Raw genomic sequence first — 19,507 nt, forward strand, 5'->3', positions numbered from 1 at the left:
TTTTAACCTCTAAACCAGGGGTCCTCAAATACAAATCTTGAAGGTCCACATTTGCTTTTTATATACAAGCATGGGTCCGGACTTCAGCGCCCTGTGGGAGAGGGGGGGGGGGGGGGGGGGGGGGGGGGGGGGGGGGGGGGGGGCGATACCGAGGACTGCCGAGCAGTGCGGTGCGACGGAGCGCACTGGATTACACCACGCGCAGAGCAGCGCGGTGCAGAACGGTGCTCACACGGAATATGGAGCGTTTAAAGAAAGATTTTTTTTCTTTTTTTTCCATACATTTGCCCTGGGGCAGCAGCGAGGTGTGCCGCGGTCCGGTCGTGGACCGCGGTCCGCTAATTGAGGAACCCGGCTCTAAACTGAATCAGCAGTCGGGTTTCATCGGGGGTCCCTGTGGCTAACATATTACGTTAAAAACATGATAAAGGATGACGTTAATTCAGTGATTAGTGCTCTAAAGAAGATACAAATTCACGATTGGAAACGGTGCTGCGCAGCGCTAAAACGTTAATCCATGACTGGGACACTGTCACGCTAGTTTATCTATAAATTCAGTGAAGCAAATACACTTTTTATAGCTTTTTAAATAGTATACAGAAAGCAATCTTACATTTGTGCGACTCCGTGGTGGGCGCCATGTTGTTTTTTCTGGCCAATGTGAAACTCCGCCTACCCCTATAGAGAATAGGGAGCATCGATGCAGACTTCGCTGAAAGGGGTGAAATAGCCCTTCCCCTTTCCCCTACCCCTATTCAAAAAGGAGAATTGGGATAGCCCTTAAGCCTCGTGAACGCGCATATCATAGGGGTAGGGGTAAGGGGTAGAATTGGGATTGGCCCTTAGGATGCGCCAATGCCACTTTTTAAAGTATCAGTTCTAACCGATACCGAGTACTGACACGAGAGCTTATTAAGCCCTGTAAAGCTTAATTGTTACTCTGCTTGCAAACGTGTGAAGGGCTACAGTATGTGTTACAGCGAATCATATCTCTTTTACCAGTACGAGTACGAGTACTCAGTGCAGCTTCAGACCCGATACTGGTTTCAGTATTGATGCATCCCTACATCAACGCAAATTTTATTTATTTATTTATTTATTTTACATTTGCTGAGCGTATCTTAGGAGACATGCAGATGCTGAAAAAGTCCTGTTGATATTCACACTGTCACTGAGAGTATATTTGTTGTAACTCTAAAATGAAATCACTCTGAGTGTTTGATTGAAGGCATTTGCACATATTTTTTTTCTAAAATCAGAGAAGAGGAAGAGAGAAGCTAAAAATAAGGCCAAGCGTTGGTTTTAAATTAGCATCACTTCATTAGAGAAAACTGGGATTTGCATTTAAAAAGATGTGAAATGAGGTTGTCTCTTTGGCTCGATTTGTCTTTGTTTGGGGAGAAGTAATAAGATTTTTTTGACCTGTTTGCAGATTAAATGGCTGATTTAAGGCTGTTTGGCCTCTGGAATAATGAGCGGGGGAAACGCCTGACTTGTTCTGCTCTCTCAGCAAGGTGCACATCACACGGACCACCCTGGAGTGTCTGAACGGAGACTACGAGGTGGAGCCCGGCTTCGGCCACGAGAGACACGCTTTCCTGCACAAGCACCACATCGAGACCTTCTTCATCGTGCCGTCGCACCGACGCAAAGTACGCCCGCACGGTTTCCTTTCCGCATTTTCTCTGGCCGCTGTGCGACTGGAGAGGTGACACAGCTGTCAGTGTTGTAATAGTTAATCCTCTGGTGCAGAGAGGGAGGCGGGCCATGTGTTAAGCTGGCATACACATGACTGGTATCACTATCTCACACCGGCTGCACATGTGCAATAGAGCTGCATGCACTCGTGTGTGTGTGTGTGTGTGTGTGTGCGCGCGCGCGTGTGTATGTGTGCGTGGACTCATTGCATTTTAAATCCCCCAGCAAAACCTCACAGACACTCAGAAGCACGCAAGTAAACACTGGATGTGTCTCCAGGTTTTCCAACAGCAAACACACTCTCGCAGTTTCCTGTGAAAATCCAGTCCGGTCCCGTTAATTTTTGATAAATTTGACAATTTTCCAAAACATTTTGACATTTGGCCTCACTTCCTTTCACAAAAAGAGTGTTGTTGGGCGGATTATTAAATTACTGCTTTTGTCATATAATGCCAAAATATTGATAATATTATACCAATAAAATATTCAGCAAGTATTTAAATATTGATTTAAATCTTTGGAAGTAAATTCAGACCACTATGACCTCGCAAAATCAAAACATAGTAATTTCTGTCCTGTTTACATGACGTTTCATGTGAAAATGCACCGATGTTGCATTTTTGTTTCAGAAATGTTTTGCATTTTCAAAAGTGTTTTTAAAAAGGTGTTTTTTTCACAGGGAACCAGCAGAAATACTGAAAATGATGTAATTTTCATGTAGAAAATCATGTGTTTTTAGAAGCAGCAAGCTTATTAGCTTAGCCAGATTATTCATTGTAAATTGTGTTGAAAGTGCATTTGATATGAAAGCTTTCCTGTTTGTTCTCAGGCTAACAGAAACTTTCGGAGTTGTATTCATTCACAGGTTGTTCTTTCATCACTGTGAATGGTTTACTAAAGTTATTAACAACCATGAAAAGACAAATCACAGCTCTATAAAGCAGGAGAATATATCAATCGACTGGGGAACGAGTCTGGATCGGCGCATCCTGAACAGAGTCATCCTACCTGAAATGACGAACATGTTGAACATTCATACTTTAAAGTTTGTATGAATTTGTTCGCAGTTTGACAGCTCATACGAATGAAACCATTCTGTAAACACTTAATAATGTTGCACTGCATAATATTCAGCATTAACAACAAAAACAACGGTTAGAAAGAAATAGGTTGACTCGTGAGAAACGGCACCAAACTAACGCCTCCAGTCTGATTTCTTGACGTCGCTTGTTCTGTTGTTAATAATCTGATGATATCAAAGTGTACTGAAGGGATTTTGTCTATTTAGTCAATGTACTGTCCCTGTTTCTGTGTCGTCTTTGTATGGTATTTGCTTTTGTTCTTTACACAGTGCAATGATTCCTTCACTGTTTCACACTCTGTGTCTCTTTATTTCCAGATCTTTCCTGGTCTTATTCTGTCAGACATCAAACCAGCTAAGAGGATGAAGTTCAAGACGGTGTGCTACCTGCTGGTGCAGCTCATGCACTGCAGGAAGATGTTCAAGGCCGAGATCCCTTTTTCCAATGTCATGACCTGCGAGGACGACGACAAGGTGGGCTGAACCGCTGTGGAAATCACTGGGCTGACTGGGAATGAAAAGTACCGCATGCTGCGCAATCTGGATGATAATCTCAAAGATATGTTGACTAACTAACAACAAACAGGTCAGTCTATAATCTGGGTGTTACTGGGAGGAAGATGCTTTATAATCTGTACATTAGTGGGAGGAAGATGCTCTATAACCTGGATGTTAGAGGAGGATCATGTGCTATAATATGGATGTTACTGGGAGGAAGATGCTCTATAAGATGGATGTCAGTGAAGGAAGATGCTCTATAGTGTGATTATAGTAGGAGGAAGATGCTCTATAACTTGGGTGTCAGTTGCATCCAGACGATGCTGAATGAAAATTACAATCTGTTTACAATCTACACATCGTTTAGCATGATTTCTGCAGGATCTTTGTAAATCAGAGCCAAAGTGATTGAAGAGAGAAGGACATAGAGGCAAACGTCGCTGGTGTGTCACATGACTCAAGGAACCTTCAGCATTTTGAATAAAGAGTGGAATAGTATCCCAGCTGTTCTTCCCTAAAAAAAAACTGCTTGAGCTGACGCTAAAGCTGAAGCTAAAGCTAGAAGAGTTCACTCAGAAAGCTTTCAAACTGTCTCCAATTCCGACAATAGCAAGAAAATAACAAACTCACTGCGGCTTCGATGACTGTGGCGGCGTTCATAACTAACTGCCGAGCTTTTGCCCAAAGCAGTGGCGTTACAGTAACACCGGGTGTGACGCAACATTTGAAAGGAAATAGGTCACTTGGTTTGCTCTCATGCTTGTGTTTACTGCTACTGTACAGAGGAGATGTGAATATATTTCTGGGTTATGTAGTAAAGCAAGAAAATCCCTTTAATGGGTTTGTATGTCCATTTGTGATGGAGCGAAATCCCGCTGGCATCCCTAATCTGATGCACACGCGGTAATCTGGATTTCTAGATTTCACTGCATCATCAGTACTGCAGGACTCCTGCATTTCAACAAATTGGTGAGAAGTAATCCAGTGGAATAGATACAATGAGCAACCTCTGACACCAGCTCGCCGAGTGTGCGGTGTGGGTGTGTGTCTGCGCCAGATGATATTTGCACGGGAGTATTAATTGGTGCCTGTCGGTGTGTTTCTCATTATCGCCGCGTGTTTGTGACGCGGCGGCGGTGAGTCACGCGGTTCCGTCCTCCGCCTGGTCCGCCGGCGCCCGGCGCCGGGTGTCGTGTCATCTCAGGGTCCGGCTGTCACAAATAGCCTGCCGGCGGTAATCCGCCCGGCTGTGTGAGCCCGGCCAGGCATTAGTACTTCATGATTCTGATGAGGTTGTGTTATGACTGCTGGTAATCACCCACAGCCTGGTATCATCTCCTCTAATAGCATTAGGCACATTGTTACATGATTATCCCAGTAGCCAAAATCCTAGCATTGTGACACCGAGCAGTTTCATAATAGAATTAAAACACAACAAATCATCCAGGTCCAAAATATAATCTCCTTCGGCAAAACAACAACAAATGCCTTTAGTCTGCTTAGTTCTACTTACCTGCTAGTTTTGTCACTTCCCAGCACATTATTTAAGAAGAAGATGAAGAGGCTGAGTGAATTAATGAAGCTTACTTTAAATCTGAACTTAGCTAAGGTCAGCTGAGTTTAGTTTGGCGTGAATTAGCTAAAGTTAGTTCAGGTTTTTCTGTCGTAATGCAGCTGAAGCTGTAGAGTCGATGCAGAGATGCTTCACAAGCAAAGCATCGCCTCGCATACCGTTTGCGTCTGGAGTAGGAATTACGCTTCATGGCGTTTAATAAGTCCTCGTATCAGTACTCAGTGTCTAGCTTATGGTTAGTACTCCTACTTGTCCTTTAAAAAAGTGGTGTCGCTGCATACCTGTTGCAGAAAATCAATTCTTTTAGTTCTAGTTCAAGCACTTTGTTAATAAACTGCACAATACCCAATGAACACCATCAAGTTATGCAGAGGTTTTTCTTATGAAAATCTAAATGTCCTCCTACTTGACTGCAGTTATGTCTGAATTATAAAAGCCGTACTTGTATATGAAGCTGTTCAGAAAATAAAAGGTTTGGATTAGCACTGAAAATGAGTAGATTTATTTCACCTTATTGTCTGTTTTTGTTTAATATTTCAAAGCCTGAAGGAGGAAAAATGAGAGTAAATTACTTGTGAAGATGAATGGAAACACAGCAGTGCCTTTGAGAAGAATTATATCGCAATCTTCATAGAACCTCCAGAGAGACTGAGTGATTGTGTTTGGGAGCGACAGGCATGAATTTACCCTGCTGGCTCAAATCAGACTTCATTAATGTAGTGCCTTTTGTGTAAAAATTGAACACAATGGGCCCAACAATTCAAAGACATATTAAAGGAATTGGCACACGGGATCACAGACGATCCCTGTAATAAGAGTAACAGTTCATAATGTGATGCATAATGATATTAAATACCTACAAACTGAAATTAAGAGGAAAAACCTGAGCTGAACGTCTAATATTAGTACAGCAGATACAGACTTGCGCTCTTTTTGGTAAGATATCTTTTGACGTGTGGGCTGAGGAAGCGTTTACACGACGACGTTTCGAATGAAAAGGCATCGCGGAAATACTGAAAGCAATGTCGTTTTTATCGCTGTTATTTACTGTCGTGATTAAACCAAACACACAGGCGCTCGGAGAGCTATATTAACAGGTGAGTTCACGGACATTCGTGTCTCATTGTAGGCCTACTCGTGCATGTGCTGCTCTGGCGCAGTAGCAGCGTTTCTGCCGCCCACACGGAGACAGAGTCGCAGTCTGAAAGTTGTGTTTTTTCCTGTTTCCACAGAGAAGTGGGTGGAGCATTTTCAAAAACTTCCACCTCTGACCCGCTGTCCTGCAGGCGAACACCTGAAAACACTTGAAAATGTGGCGCAAAGCAGGGCCTGAGGTGGTTCAGGCTAAAAGCAGAGCTGATCTTCAGGGGCGAGCCGCTTCAGACAAGGCTAATGTCCGTCACAGTGGAATTTCTTTCCTGTTGGTCTCAGGAGAACCGCGTTCACTTCTGGAAAAATTAGATAGTCCTTAGTTCAATAGCAACTGAGCTGCTCTTCTTTGGAGATAATCGCTTACGCTAACAACAGTGTTGGTTGTTTTTGTCAAAATAATTCGGCGTAAACATTACCAATGAGAATACACGGATGTTGGTATCTCCGTCTACTTGCAGCGTTCCTGCCGTCTACACGGACATGGAGTTGGAGCGTTTTTAAAAAGTTGTGTTTGGACTCAGAGCATCGTCAAAAATGTCCACCTTGGGTGCCGTTTTCAAAAAGTTGCATTTTCAGTGTCTCCGAGCACCGTTGTTGTGTAAATGGGCACCCAAAACACAAGCTACAGTTTTCTGTCTTTACTTGAAGATGTTGATGTGGAAACAGAGCTGAAGTATAATTTATATGAACAATCGTTTTCCCGTATCGCGTAGTTTGTGTCTCTCAGTTAAGTTCGAACCCATTTAGAATAAAAATCGACAAATTGACTCTCCAAGATAACGTCATCTTTCAGTGTCTGGCAGTTCTTCAGTGAGTTTCTGACGGTACTGAAAGGTTCATGTTAGAAATGTGTGAATCTTGCCTGCGAATAGACAGCTGTGCAGCAGAAGTCGTGTGGTAACGACGAGAGCAAAAATGAAAATAAATCCAGAGAATTCAGGAGAATAAAGGGTTAACAGTTTTGAATTAAACTTGGCTGAGTAAGGCTTTCTGTTTTAATAGTATGCACTCCTACGTTGCTACTTGTGAGATGACAATTTAGTTTGATGGTGTGTAATGAGCATAGCATCCTCCCATAATTAGACAAGCACCAGCGGAGACTTTTTATCTTCTTTCCAATAAGTATGCGGCTCTAACTGTAAAATCTCCCGAGTGCTGAGCTCACCAGACTCCGCATTTGTATTCCGAGCCGCGTCAGCCGAGGCGGGCGGCCCGGCCGGCGCCACGTGGCCGGATGAGGGTGATGATGTTGTTTCTGTCTGACCCGCCCGACAGCGGAGGGCCCTGCGGACGGCGTCGGAGAAGCTGAGGAGCCGGACGTCCTTCTCGGCCACCGCCGTGCAGCACTCGCCGGGGACGCGGGTGAACCGCTACATCGGGCGGCTCATCGAGGCGCGGCAGACCGAGTCGGAGACGTCGGACCTCAACTACGTCACCCTGTTCTACAGGAGCCGCGACAGGGAGCGCAGGGTGAGCGAGCGCCCAGCACGTGCACCCCGGCCGGGATCTCGAGATTGATATCAACCCGAGTAAACAAAAATACACTTTGCTCATTACACACAAGGTAACAGGCTTCGTGACTGCATGCTCTCCCCCTTCTGTCTTCTTCTCACACATGCACACCCTACACAGTCTCCAATTCTCCTTCTCCCCTTTCTCCCTCCCTCCCACGCCTGTTGTCTGAGATGTGTGTGCGTGTGTGTGTGCGTGCGTGTGCGTGTGTGTGTGCGTGTGTGTGTGTGTGTGTGAGAGGAATCCACCCACCCTCTCAGGAGGGGGTGCAGATAATGATTTGGGAACGTCTGAGCGGCACACGTGATATCTTTCTCCTGTGTGTGCGTGGGCAGAGCCATAAAGGAGACACAGAGCAGGAATGAACTCGTGTGTCTCTGCACGCACGCACACACACAGATATGTGTGCGTTTGTGTGTGTGTGTGTGTGTGTGTGTGTGTGTGTGTGTGTGTGTGTGTGTGTGTGTGTGTGTGTGGTTGTAATCTAGACATTCACACTGAAGAATTAAAAAAAAAACGCAAAGTAAAAACTGGTTTATTTTGTGTCACTTTTAGCAAATTTTAGATGTCTGATCTTTGAGGAAAATGCCACAGGCAGAAAGAAAAGCGATGACACAAATTAGTATAATGAGTTTGTTTTACTCCCACATACCGTGCTGGCAGAGTTCAGGACACGTTGCTGTATTACAAATTTAAATTTAAATGTGCGTCAGATCCTGAAAAGTTCTGTTTTTGTTTTTTTGTTTTTTTTTTTCTGCAAAAGATAAGAGAAAGTTTTGTTGGCAACAAGCAGGAGAACATCTGATCCTCCGTCTTCAAGATGAGCAGAGGTGAAACACACAATCTGGTCCAAACAGCGCTTTCTTATTTACCTCATAATTAGGCAAATTAGATATGTGCGGCTCGTCTCTTGTGTTTTAAGACCCAAATTGGTTGTAATTGTGAAACTGTGACCTCTTTGAAAACTCAGCAGATCAGTTCCTGTTTGAAAGTTGCAGGTTTGCGTGGAGCCGATCAGCTCGGGGCGCAAGCGGTCAGTCGTCAAAACCACCTAAAGTTTGCCTCCCCGCCGGTCGTCTCCAGAAGTAATAATGACTTAATGTTTTATTCGTGTGCGTGCTTAACTCTCATGCTTTGCTCGGCCACAAGTGGGCGCCACAGAGCGGCAGTACCGGAGTAGACTGCAGAGATGTCCTGCAAAAGAAGTTTGATTTATCAAAACTTTAATTACTAAAAGAAATGATAGCGTGGCATGCAGGCTGCTTCAGGCACAATTACATTAATCCCAGACATTCTGATAGAAACCCGCACACTTTTTTTTTTTTTTTTTAACACAGCTTTTCCAAATATCCTACCTTTCTTTTGGACGCTAACATTACTTTACCTTGCAGACAGAAACAAAGTATTTCACAAAAACCAAAATTCTTCACCTCCCTGATGCCGACGGTCAGCTCTGTATTGTTTTTGCGCCGTAACAGCAGTGCAGTGGTTTGCTGTATCGTAACAAGCCTCTTTTTTTCAGCACATTCTTCTTTGGCAAAAGTTTCAGGCTCCTCCAGATTGTTCACCAGGAGCGATGTGTTCTCTAAGTGGCAGTCACGTTGGAAGACAAAGCGACGACCCAGACCAAGTTCTGCTCTTGACTGCTTGAAGTTTTCTTTCAAAATCTTCACATATTCTCTTTCCTCATGATTCCTTCACCCTTGACGAAATTCCCAGTTCCAGACGCTCTGAAGCAGCACGATCTTCCCAGCACCGCGATGAAGTGTGGCACGGCGTTCTTTGGACTCTACGCCTCTCCCTTCTTTCTCCAAACAACGTCTCTGTGGCCAAAGTGGTCCAGTCTGGTCTCATCCGACCAAAAAACAAGCCTCCAGTCTTCCTCTAGATTGTCCTTAGTTGTCCTTCAAGGGTCTTCAGTAGAAGTGGAGTTTCTCTTGACCTGCATCCTGTCCAGTTTGACACCAGAAGTCCTGACTTGTTTCAATGTCTTTAGACTAATCTTTCGCTGCTTTTCTTTCCAGAGTCTTAGAAATCGTTGGCTTCCCGCCTCTTCCAGGCTTGTTCTGTACTGCGGGGATCTCTGTGAATTTCTTGACGATTCTTCTCACTCCACTTCTTCACACGTGGAAACGCTGTGATAACTTTGCGTACTCTTCTCCTGCTTTGTGAGCATCTACAGTTCTTTTCTCTAGTCTAAGTTGAGTTCTTTTGCTTTTGGCATCATGCTTTCTAAAGTGACAGATGAGGTTTATGCACTGTCAGTAAAGTGTAAAACAACACTCAGTTTTAACCCGACTGCTTGATCACAAGCTGTGAGCATTACATACTGAAAGCCCACAATGGCAGAACAGCGGTTTGTGCTTTGGCTCCATAAAAACATCAGTCCTCAAGGGAGCTCATAATATTGATTGTGAAAGTTATGGGGTTTTGTGAAATAATATAATTTGGTTTCTATCTGTAAAGCAAAATAATGTAAAAACAAACAAAAAAAAAAAAACAGCAACAACAAGAATGTTTGAAAAAACTGTATTAAATCATTCATCTGTTTCACAGCACATTGGAATATTTTGCGAAAATCTTTAAATATACTGGGACTAATAATTTTGAAATGAACTGCAAACTTCACTCACTTGTATATCAACAAAATAGGAATGCCACGAGACTGTGGGAGGAAACAGAACCTGGAAATGACCAAGGAAAATACCCTGATGTTAGCAAAATACAAATGTTATAAAGAAATTAATTTTTTTAAGGTTGTAAACTTTATGATGAAATGTTCTTCTCTGCTAAAGTTAACTTAAAACTATCAGCATAGGAGTTCCACAGGGATCCGTTCACTCGTTTAATCATTAATAATAATCAAATATGATAACACAAATCTGACTCTACATCACATACATGATGATAACTTTTCATCGCCCAGAGTAGAGGAGCTCGCCAATTAGGTGCAAGACCCTGACTTTAAAACCTGGTTTGCTCGACTATTTCTAAGTGAAAACACAAAACCTTTGTTACAATATTGATTTATATGACAGAGGTGCTGAAAATACTACTGTAGGAAAAAGGCCCCTGAGGTGGAACTGTTTGAAAAGGCTCCAACTCCTTTTCCGTGGAAACGGCTGACAACGATCCTTTCTAGAAACACTCCATGTAGACGACGGAAATGCTGCTACTGCACGTGCACCACAGTAAGCTGTTCTTCTGCACCTGTGCAAAGAGGTGGACAATAACAACAATGGTGACAACTTTTCCAGAAAAAACTCATCTGTTCTCGTTTCAGAGAAAATTCACGTTTGCATGGCAATATTTTGAAAACAATGCCAGTTTGCAGGACTGCAGAAACACACAGTGAAGGTTTTCTGCTTTAAATTGAAAACATAAACAGGATGCGTTAGACGGTTTCTATTTTGTGTAAATCATTTGCTAAAAATGTCGAAACAAGCTAAATCTAAAGCCCAGGTAGTCCTGTGCTGGGAACAGGAATCCAGTGGGTTGTTGATAACAATCATAACTAAGATATCTTTCACTTTCCGCAGTAACCACTTAAATTTAAACACCTCAGGAAACTAAAATCAAATCCTGATGTTCATATCATGTCAGTGGTTTAATTGTGTCTTTATCTTTTAATCTGATGGACGATTTTCAAAAACTAAATATCACATTTTTTTTTCACTTCCAACTGCCTCATTATGTTGTCTCTCTCATCCTCGTTGAGGATAACCAATGGAAAGGTTTTCTTTATTTCCAGTGCCCCTCCCCTGCAGCTGTGGTGCCGATGCACCATCAACCACAACTGTCAGCTACAGCCGCAACATGATCACTTCTGTTTTAAAGATGTGACGAGTGGTGTGACTCTAACAGTAGTTTTGCTGAGCCTTTAACAGCCTGCAAAGCAACATGACAAAATGAACATGAAAACAAACAACCAGGAAGGGCAGACACAAACCTGTTAATTGCCAACAGTTTGATGACGTCCAGTTAGACAACAGAGGTCTGTCTGGCTTAGCGACTGACTTGCTGAAGCAGGATCTGCACACATGGAAGAAGTGACGCCATAACCAAGTGTGTCAACTGTCTCCCAGTGACCTCGGCGCACTTTTCGCTGCAGCCTTGAGCAGCATGTTCCAGCAAAGGTCAGGAATCCCCACGGAAGAGTACGCCTGACCTGCTCTGAAATGACCTGCTGCAAAGCCGAGGAGCTGAACAGATGGATGGATGGACGGATGGATGGATGGATGGATGGACAGATGGATAAATGCAGAGTGCTTCTCATGCTGCCATTTCTGCTGCTCTGTCCTTCTCTCAGTATCACCAGGTGTACGATGACCATTTCATCAGCGCAGTGGTTCTCTCGCTGATCCTTGCTGCTCTGTTTGGCCTTATCTACCTGCTAATGATCCCACAGTACGTACACGCGAGCACACACACACACACACACACACACACACACACACGCACGCACATTTTGTGGAACCTAATTGGATCGATCTTTAGTGAGACAATTAGGAAGGGAGGCGTTTTTTTTTTTTTTTCTTTTTTGCCGCAGTCAGTGGAAAACCGGGGAGGCCCTGCTCACTGTGGTGTCTCCTCATGTCCCAGGGGGATGCTGGTGCTGCTGCTGCTGGTGCTGTGTGTGTGTTTCCACGTGGCCTGCGTCATGTACCTGCATCTCACCAGCGTTCAGGTACGACCGCCGGCCCCTCAAGGTGACATCTTCTGCTCACGTTTTGCCCACATCTATCTGCACACAGAAAGACGGAGGCCGTACGTAGAGAAGAGCAACAACATTCTGACTTCTGATGAAATGAAGTATGCAAGTGAATTTGAGTATTTGCAGCTGAGCTGATGAGAGCATTTGAGGTGTTTTTTTTTTTTCTATAACCAGTCACACAGATGTTGATCTAGGTTTTTGTTTTGTTTTGTTTGTTGTTTTCTGCTATTATAGTTGCATTGACTAGACCTGCATGGTAAAATCTCTTTATAGATGTGTCATTTTATTGTGATATCAACATGCATAAATGCTGCAAAGGGCTGAGTCAAATGGTGTTGCTACAGCTAATCAGATAGCGTCTTACTGTTCTTGAGCTCCGTCTCAGTCACGCTGTAGATGTGAATCCTGGTGGTTTCCAGTTAAAACACGTTGTTTTGTTTCAGTAAGGCTTCGTGTTTAGACGGCAATGTTTGTGAAACCATGTCTGTAAACAAGGAAGCAGCAGAAATACCGAAAACTGTGGAGCTAGCGTGTGCAGAGGAAGCTCCTGCTAAAGCGGTAGAGCGTGTGGGCAGTAGCAGTGGCACTGACTCGGAGCCCCGGCATTTCTCCAGAAAGTTGCGTTTACCTCGGTTTCGGTCAGAGTGTTTTTGAAAAGTTTGCCTTTTTTCCCCCGTTTCCATGAAGACAGAGTTGAAGTATTTTCCAAAAAGCCCCATGTTTGGAGCCATTTTCTAAAAGCTGCATGTCAGACACCCTGAATGAATTGGGTTTTTTGTTTTCGCTGGAATACATTGTCGTGTAAATTGGGTTTCATTGCTGCCACTTCACTTATTCGCTCAGTTATTTCTTGATTCATCTTTTTAGAGCTGTCTTTTTTTTTTACCCAAGTTTCAACTTCAAAGCCGTTATTTATGTGTCTTGTATTTTTTCACAGTCACTCTCAGAGCACCAAGAGTGCAAAAGATAAAATGTTTTAAAAAATTCTCTAAATATTCTTGAAAAGTTCCCAAACGGCTCAGTCCAGGTGAGACATCTTATATTTTGGGGGAAATACACATCCGACTGGTAAAATTCCTCAAAAGTGCCACAAGTTTCACCTAAAGCTACGAAATCCGGTTATCATATGTAACACCGGAAGATGCATAAAAAAGTCTGAGGTACCGCTAACAAAAGCTCAGAGGACGCTGCCTGTTTTGGAAAGTGTTGTGGCTTTTGGACCATTTTGACCCAGTCTTTACACATTTTAGAGAGTGAACTCATCCTCGAGCATAATTCAGAATTACCTCAAATTTGACCAGTTGATGGAAAACAGCTCAGTCGGAAAAAATTAATAAAGTCCGAGCCCTCAGACTTCCACAGAAGTCTGTCGGTTGACTTTTCGCCGTGAAAACAGGAAGTGCCGCGTGAAAAACCTGAACACGGCCTGATAACAACCACACTTTACATGTTGCATCTGATCACAGCCATATGACCACAATGACCATCGCCCACAGCGCCGCCTGCTGGAAGCAGGAAGTGGGGTCTACACATGTGAAGCCGATTGGCTCCACTTTTCACACGTTTGATCAGGATGTGGCCGTGACGACCTCCGTATGATGACTGACCGTCTCAGACGACCCGGTCAAGGCTGCTCAGCGCTTTGGTTTCCATTTGCTTCTTTGGGAGGATTATTTTTGTGTCTTTTGGGACTGTTTTGAGTTTCTACAGTCATTTTATTTTGAAAAATATTTTGATTTGTTTGTGGATTGCTTTTTGTTCCTTTATATAATGTTTTCTCTTTTTTTTTACCGTCTCAGGTTTTTTTATGGTTCTGAATCCTTTTGTTGTCATTTTTCTTCATTTTTCTTCATTTGGATTTTTCTCTTTTTACCATTTTTGAGCTGTTTGCAGACATTTATTTCCCATTTTCATCTTTTTGCAATCACTCTAAATGTGGTGGTTGTTGCATCATTGTTGATACCATTTAACTTTCTTTCTTTCTTGCCTCATTGAGTTTTTTTGTGGCTTCTTTGCATTTTTTTTTTTGCCATTTTGAGTTCTTTTGAGTTCATTTTGACCTCATTTTACTCCATTGCCAGCGGAAACGGTGCCTTTTTAGCTTCAGATTGCAACGTTTTCTTGTGCAAGCTGCTTGAATGGTGAAGTGCAGCAGGGTGCATTGGGTTGGTCTCGTGTTCACAAAGCAGAAATGAACTGAGCTGCTTTTCAGATAAAACTTGACCTAAAGTCAAAGATGTTTTCACGCTATTTGAATGTTGCATGTGAGGCTCACAACTTTAATGCATGCAGTTTATTTCAAAACTGCAATGCAATATAAGAGCAGGATTAAAGGCCGTACTGAGTGGAGAGGGAGAAAGCTGCAGGGATAAGGTCGGGGGAAGGGCAGCAGAGGTTTCAAAAATGCAGGAAGAGGGGGGCGAAAGAGAGTTTTACCTAAAGTAGCTGAGCTTTGTCCCCTCCAGCTGTTTGCAGAGGACTTTTCTCTGAGTTCATTTAGTTGTTGCAGCAGGCCCTCTGTGTGCGTCTCACCGCTGGGAAGTTTCCATTCACACAGTTACGTCAGTATTTACTAATGTAATGAATTATCTGGCAGAAGCTGTCCTGAGCTGTATTGGTTGCCACGTCGCCATGCCACTCAGCTCTAATTTAGTTTATATACATGATCTCTGAACAATTAAGAAGGCAGTACAGCCCCTTTTCAGCCTTGTGTCAGATGCTGTGTGCATATTATGTGTTATTAAACTAGTAGACCAGGATATGCCCAAACATACTGTTGTGGCACGAGGGAACGTTTTCCTTTGCAATCATTTACCGGCAGCATCATTTTGCATCTCTCCGCAGTCATTCAGTGTCTCTTTGTGGTTATTTTGTGTCAGTGTGAGTCTCTTTGCAGTGGTTTCGTGTCTCTTCAGGATTATTTTCAGCTGCTCTTTGGGTGTTTAGCGTCTATTTTTTACTCACTTCTTTTCGTGTTGCGATTTTTATATCTGCTGTAGCACTTTCCACATAAAATATGCTGAGACTCTCTTCAAACATATGACCCTGATTCATGCACAACTTACTCTTTGCTTCTTAGAAAGTGTGCCTTCATGCTCATTTGGTTATTTTTAACCCTGTTTATCCGGCTCTGAAAGCCCCTTTTGAAGAGCTTTGTAGCAGTTCAGCAGCATTCGCTGATCACTTCCTCTGTGAAAACAAAGCTGCAGATGCTGCCTCTCGCAGGTTTGTGTTCTTGGCCTTCAAGCTGGAGCGACGAGGGGATGTTTGCATGGAGCGGCGTTACAAGTCTAACCTTTGTGTGACACAGAAGTCTCACGCTGCATTGACCTGTCACCGTATATTTTAAACGCCTCCTCTAATGGGCTCGCACCACAAAACGCTCTCTTTTCATTTCCACTCCTGGCTAATGGTGTGTCCAAAATGCTATTAGAGTAGATAAACAGGTGCTTCATTTACTCATCTCCAACCCCCTCCTCTGGTTTTAGTGCCAACCAGGCTGCCTCACCATCCAGATCCGAACGGTGCTGTGCATCTTCCTCGCTCTGCTCACCTACTCGGTTACCCAGGCCTGTGTGGTGAGTGGCAGCCTCACGTATCTACTCTGTATTTTCTTTCTGTTTCTCTTGCTTTTGGGAAATTTAGCCCAACATTGCCAGTAAATGCATCCCAGAAATGATCGACTGATGATTAGGGATGCACCGATACTAAAGCCAGATTCAGGTATCGGGTCAATACAGCTGGAACGATAAATATTCACTGCATGTAGAAGTGAAACATGGTGAGCTGGAAATCAAAGAAGCTCAGGTCTCCAGTATTTTAAATAAATTAAAAAAAGTAAAAATCGTGAACAACATTCACACACTTGTAAATTTACACAGACTCTGTTTAACCTGAGCTGCCCGCCCCTGCAGGTGGGCTGTGTTCCCTGGAGCAGGGTCTGGTTTAACTCCAATCGCTCCGTGGACGACGTCCCCCCCGAGGCCCTCGGGTTCGAACCCGCCAACGACACCGTGGTGGACCGAGTCTGCCCCAACATGGCGTACGCCCTGCTGTCCTGCGTGGCCGGCACGCTCACCGTGGCGCCCTACCTCCGCGTGTCCTCGCTACCCAAGATCCTCCTGCTCCTCCTGCTGTCCGTCACCTACACTGTCGTCATGGAGACCAGCGGCTACCGCCAGGCAGTGGGGTGGGTTTGATCTTCAGAGGGCGTCTGTGTGGGATTTTACCCTCTAGCTTCTTCTTCTTCTTCTTCTGTTTACTGTACTTCACAACAGACACGTTATTTTTTTTCTGCTTTACTCTGCAGCTACGTCAACAACATTCTTTAATTTCTAATCAGAATACGTCGCATCTCAAGAACGGATGTGATGTTTTCCAGTAAATTATGGGGAAAAAAAACTGCAGTATGCAAACTGGAAATTGTTTTGCATAAAACTGATTCAAGCTTTTTTCAGGAAATTCTAATAATTTTCATTAAAAAAAATTGATCAAAGAAGTCAAAACTTTTAATGTAAATGTAATAATTGATTTTTTTTTTTTTAATTACCCATTGATACTTATGGTTAAGACTGATACTAATTTTAAACAAACAATCTAGGTCTCTCTGGACCGTGCACAGATAAATAGTTCCCTTCCACTTTCATGTAAAACATTTGTGGTTTTGTGATTGTGACACCAGTGTCAGGTGTCGGGTCGGCCACTTTGAGCTGGTTCGTTGCTGCACGCAGCCTTTATGGAGTATAAATTAAGTTTTATGGCTTTAATAAGCTCTCGTATCGGTACTCAGTATGATCAGTAATGTTAGTACTCTGACTTGTGCTTGGTGTCAGTCCATCCCGACTGACAACCAAAAATAACAGTAAACACTAAAAGCTCAGCTCTGCCACCCAAACCGAGACAAAATGTCCCATTAAGAAACATTTCAAGGGCAAAATATCGTTTTTCCCACGTTCACTTCAAATGTACACTTTTCTTCGTAACTTCAGTACTGCAGCGTTTTCTCTTGTGCTTACGGTAAAGTTAATGGATTGAATTTTCACGAAGTAAAAATTTTTGAATGGGTTCTTTCTGCTTGCTCCCGGCAGGGGCGGCTTCCTCCATGCACAGGGTTACGATCCTGTTCTGGCTGTTCTGCTGTTTTCGGGAGCTTTGGCTCTTCACTCTCGACAACTGGACCTCAAACTGCGGCTCGACTATCTCTGGGCAACTCAGGTATGTTTTGCCTGTGTGTAGCTCCGCCATCCTCCAACCGCTGTCATCCAGAACAAAAAAAAAAGAAAAAAAGAACTCTATAATATACAAATTATTAAGTCTTCAGTGTGGTGTTTGTTTTCAAATAAGGCTTCAAGTGTAATGTGAGGGTTTGGTCATTTTCGTCTCAAACTATCTGCAGAAGGAACTGAACTTTATATAGAGCGAAATGTGAAGTATTTTGAGAATGCAGAATGAGATAAGCTTGCGGCAAATAAGAAAATACAACCAATATGTGATACTTGAAAATAAAACTGGAATACAAGAATAATCAACATGACACATAACAAAAAAAACAATCAAATGCAGTTTCACAGCAACAAATAAAAAGTACACCTGCAAAAGTGTTCAAAATTAAATGCGAGCATGACGTTTTGCTGTTATAATACAGTCACAAGACTGAAAATGACTAAACATGAATGTTATATTAAAGAAAATAAAATGACATAAAACAACAACCAGAAGAACACAGAAAAATGACTGAAATATTTCCATAAATTCAAATAATATAATGAAAATGATCCATTACAGGAAAAAAATTAACCAAATGTACAAAATAGAATAAAAAAGTTCAAATATGAGACATGAGACAGTGAAACCCGTTGACAGAAAAAAGAACAATGTGACACAAACAAGAAAAATTAATCTCAATTTGCACAAAAAAAAAAAACAATGGTGTGTCAAATGATCAATAGTTATCACAGAAAGACAAAAATCAGTATTAAAATAGCCTGAAGCCAAAAAATAACCATTACCACATACAGGATGTTAAAATTAGGTCAAAATTTGCACACTTTTAATATAAAACTGATTAGCCCAATAAAGGAAAAGAATTAAGAAACAGTAAAGTGATGAAATGTCACTGCATTTACCACAGTGCTGGAGACAAATAATGCCTAAAACATGTCACAGAATGAATCTTCAACGCATGAAGTACTTATTAGGAGAAGTTATTGACTAAGAGGCATGAAAATAACCAATTTTAGGCATAAATTAACACCATCGCATTCAGTCCAAAAACTGAAGTCGACTCCATGTGAGTGTGTATGAGTGTCTGAATGTGTGTGTGTGTGTGTGTGTGTGTGTGTGTGTGTGTGTTTATTCTTTTATGGATGGCTGATCTGTCCATCACAGAATGGATGGATGACTGGATGATGTATGTATGGATGGATGGATGATAGATAAATAGATGTATGAATGATGGATGCATGGAAGGATGGATGGATGATGAATAGATGGATGGATGGATGGATTGATGGATGGATGATGGATGTATGGATGGATGATGAATGTATCGATGGATGGATGATGGATGATTGATAGGTGGATGGCTGCATGGATGGATGATTGGATGGATGGATGATGGATGCATGAATGATTTCTGGATAGATGATGGACATATGGATGGATGGGTGGATGACGGATGCATTAATGCATGGATGGATGATGGATGGGTATATGGATGGATGGATGGATGGATGGATGGATATGCATGGATGGATGATTGGATGATGGACGGACGGACGGATGGACGGATGACACAATCATGTGACACGACATGAATGAAAACTGTGAAACGGCCCAGAACAACAACCAAAGAAGAAGGAAAAATATCAAAGTGGAACAAAAATCCATAAATGAAAATAGTAGATATTACCACACATGAAACTAAAAAAAAAAACTAGTTAGAAAATGAACAAATTACAATAGCAACACAAATATTACAAAAAAACAAAAAACAAAATCACAACTCGTAAAGCCCATCAAACTGTCTAATATTATATATGAAGCCTAATGGAGACACAAATGAACTGAAGCAATCAATTTAAAATTAAAACCTACTATACAAATCCTCACTAGACAAGTAATGACTGAAATTTCTCTGAGAAAATACAGTGATGAACAAAGGCAGACATGAGAAACCTCATTACCTCTGATGAAATTACAGAAAAGTGTCACTAAATCAGCAGGTTTTATTGCAAAAGTTCTTTTTTGGGAGAAATGATCGCTGTCGAGATGATGCAAC

The 19,507-nt window shown here is 42.5% G+C and overlaps 1 protein-coding gene across 1 annotated transcript in view; it reads left to right on the forward strand.

Annotated features, from left to right (window-relative positions):
• Positions 1-19,507, forward strand: part of adcy1a (adenylate cyclase 1a) — a 74,673-nt gene that overhangs the window by 45,190 nt on the left and 9,976 nt on the right. Inside the window, 8 exon segments of the mRNA XM_030082461.1 lie at positions 1,511-1,652; positions 3,098-3,253; positions 7,278-7,472; positions 11,824-11,921; positions 12,117-12,201; positions 15,717-15,806; positions 16,143-16,417; positions 17,316-17,442. Coding sequence (XP_029938321.1) covers positions 1,511-1,652; positions 3,098-3,253; positions 7,278-7,472; positions 11,824-11,921; positions 12,117-12,201; positions 15,717-15,806; positions 16,143-16,417; positions 17,316-17,442 — 1,168 coding nt within the window.

Source organism: Salarias fasciatus, chromosome 23 (genome assembly GCF_902148845.1).
Source record: "Salarias fasciatus chromosome 23, fSalaFa1.1, whole genome shotgun sequence".
NCBI lineage: Eukaryota > Metazoa > Chordata > Actinopteri > Blenniiformes > Blenniidae > Salarias > Salarias fasciatus.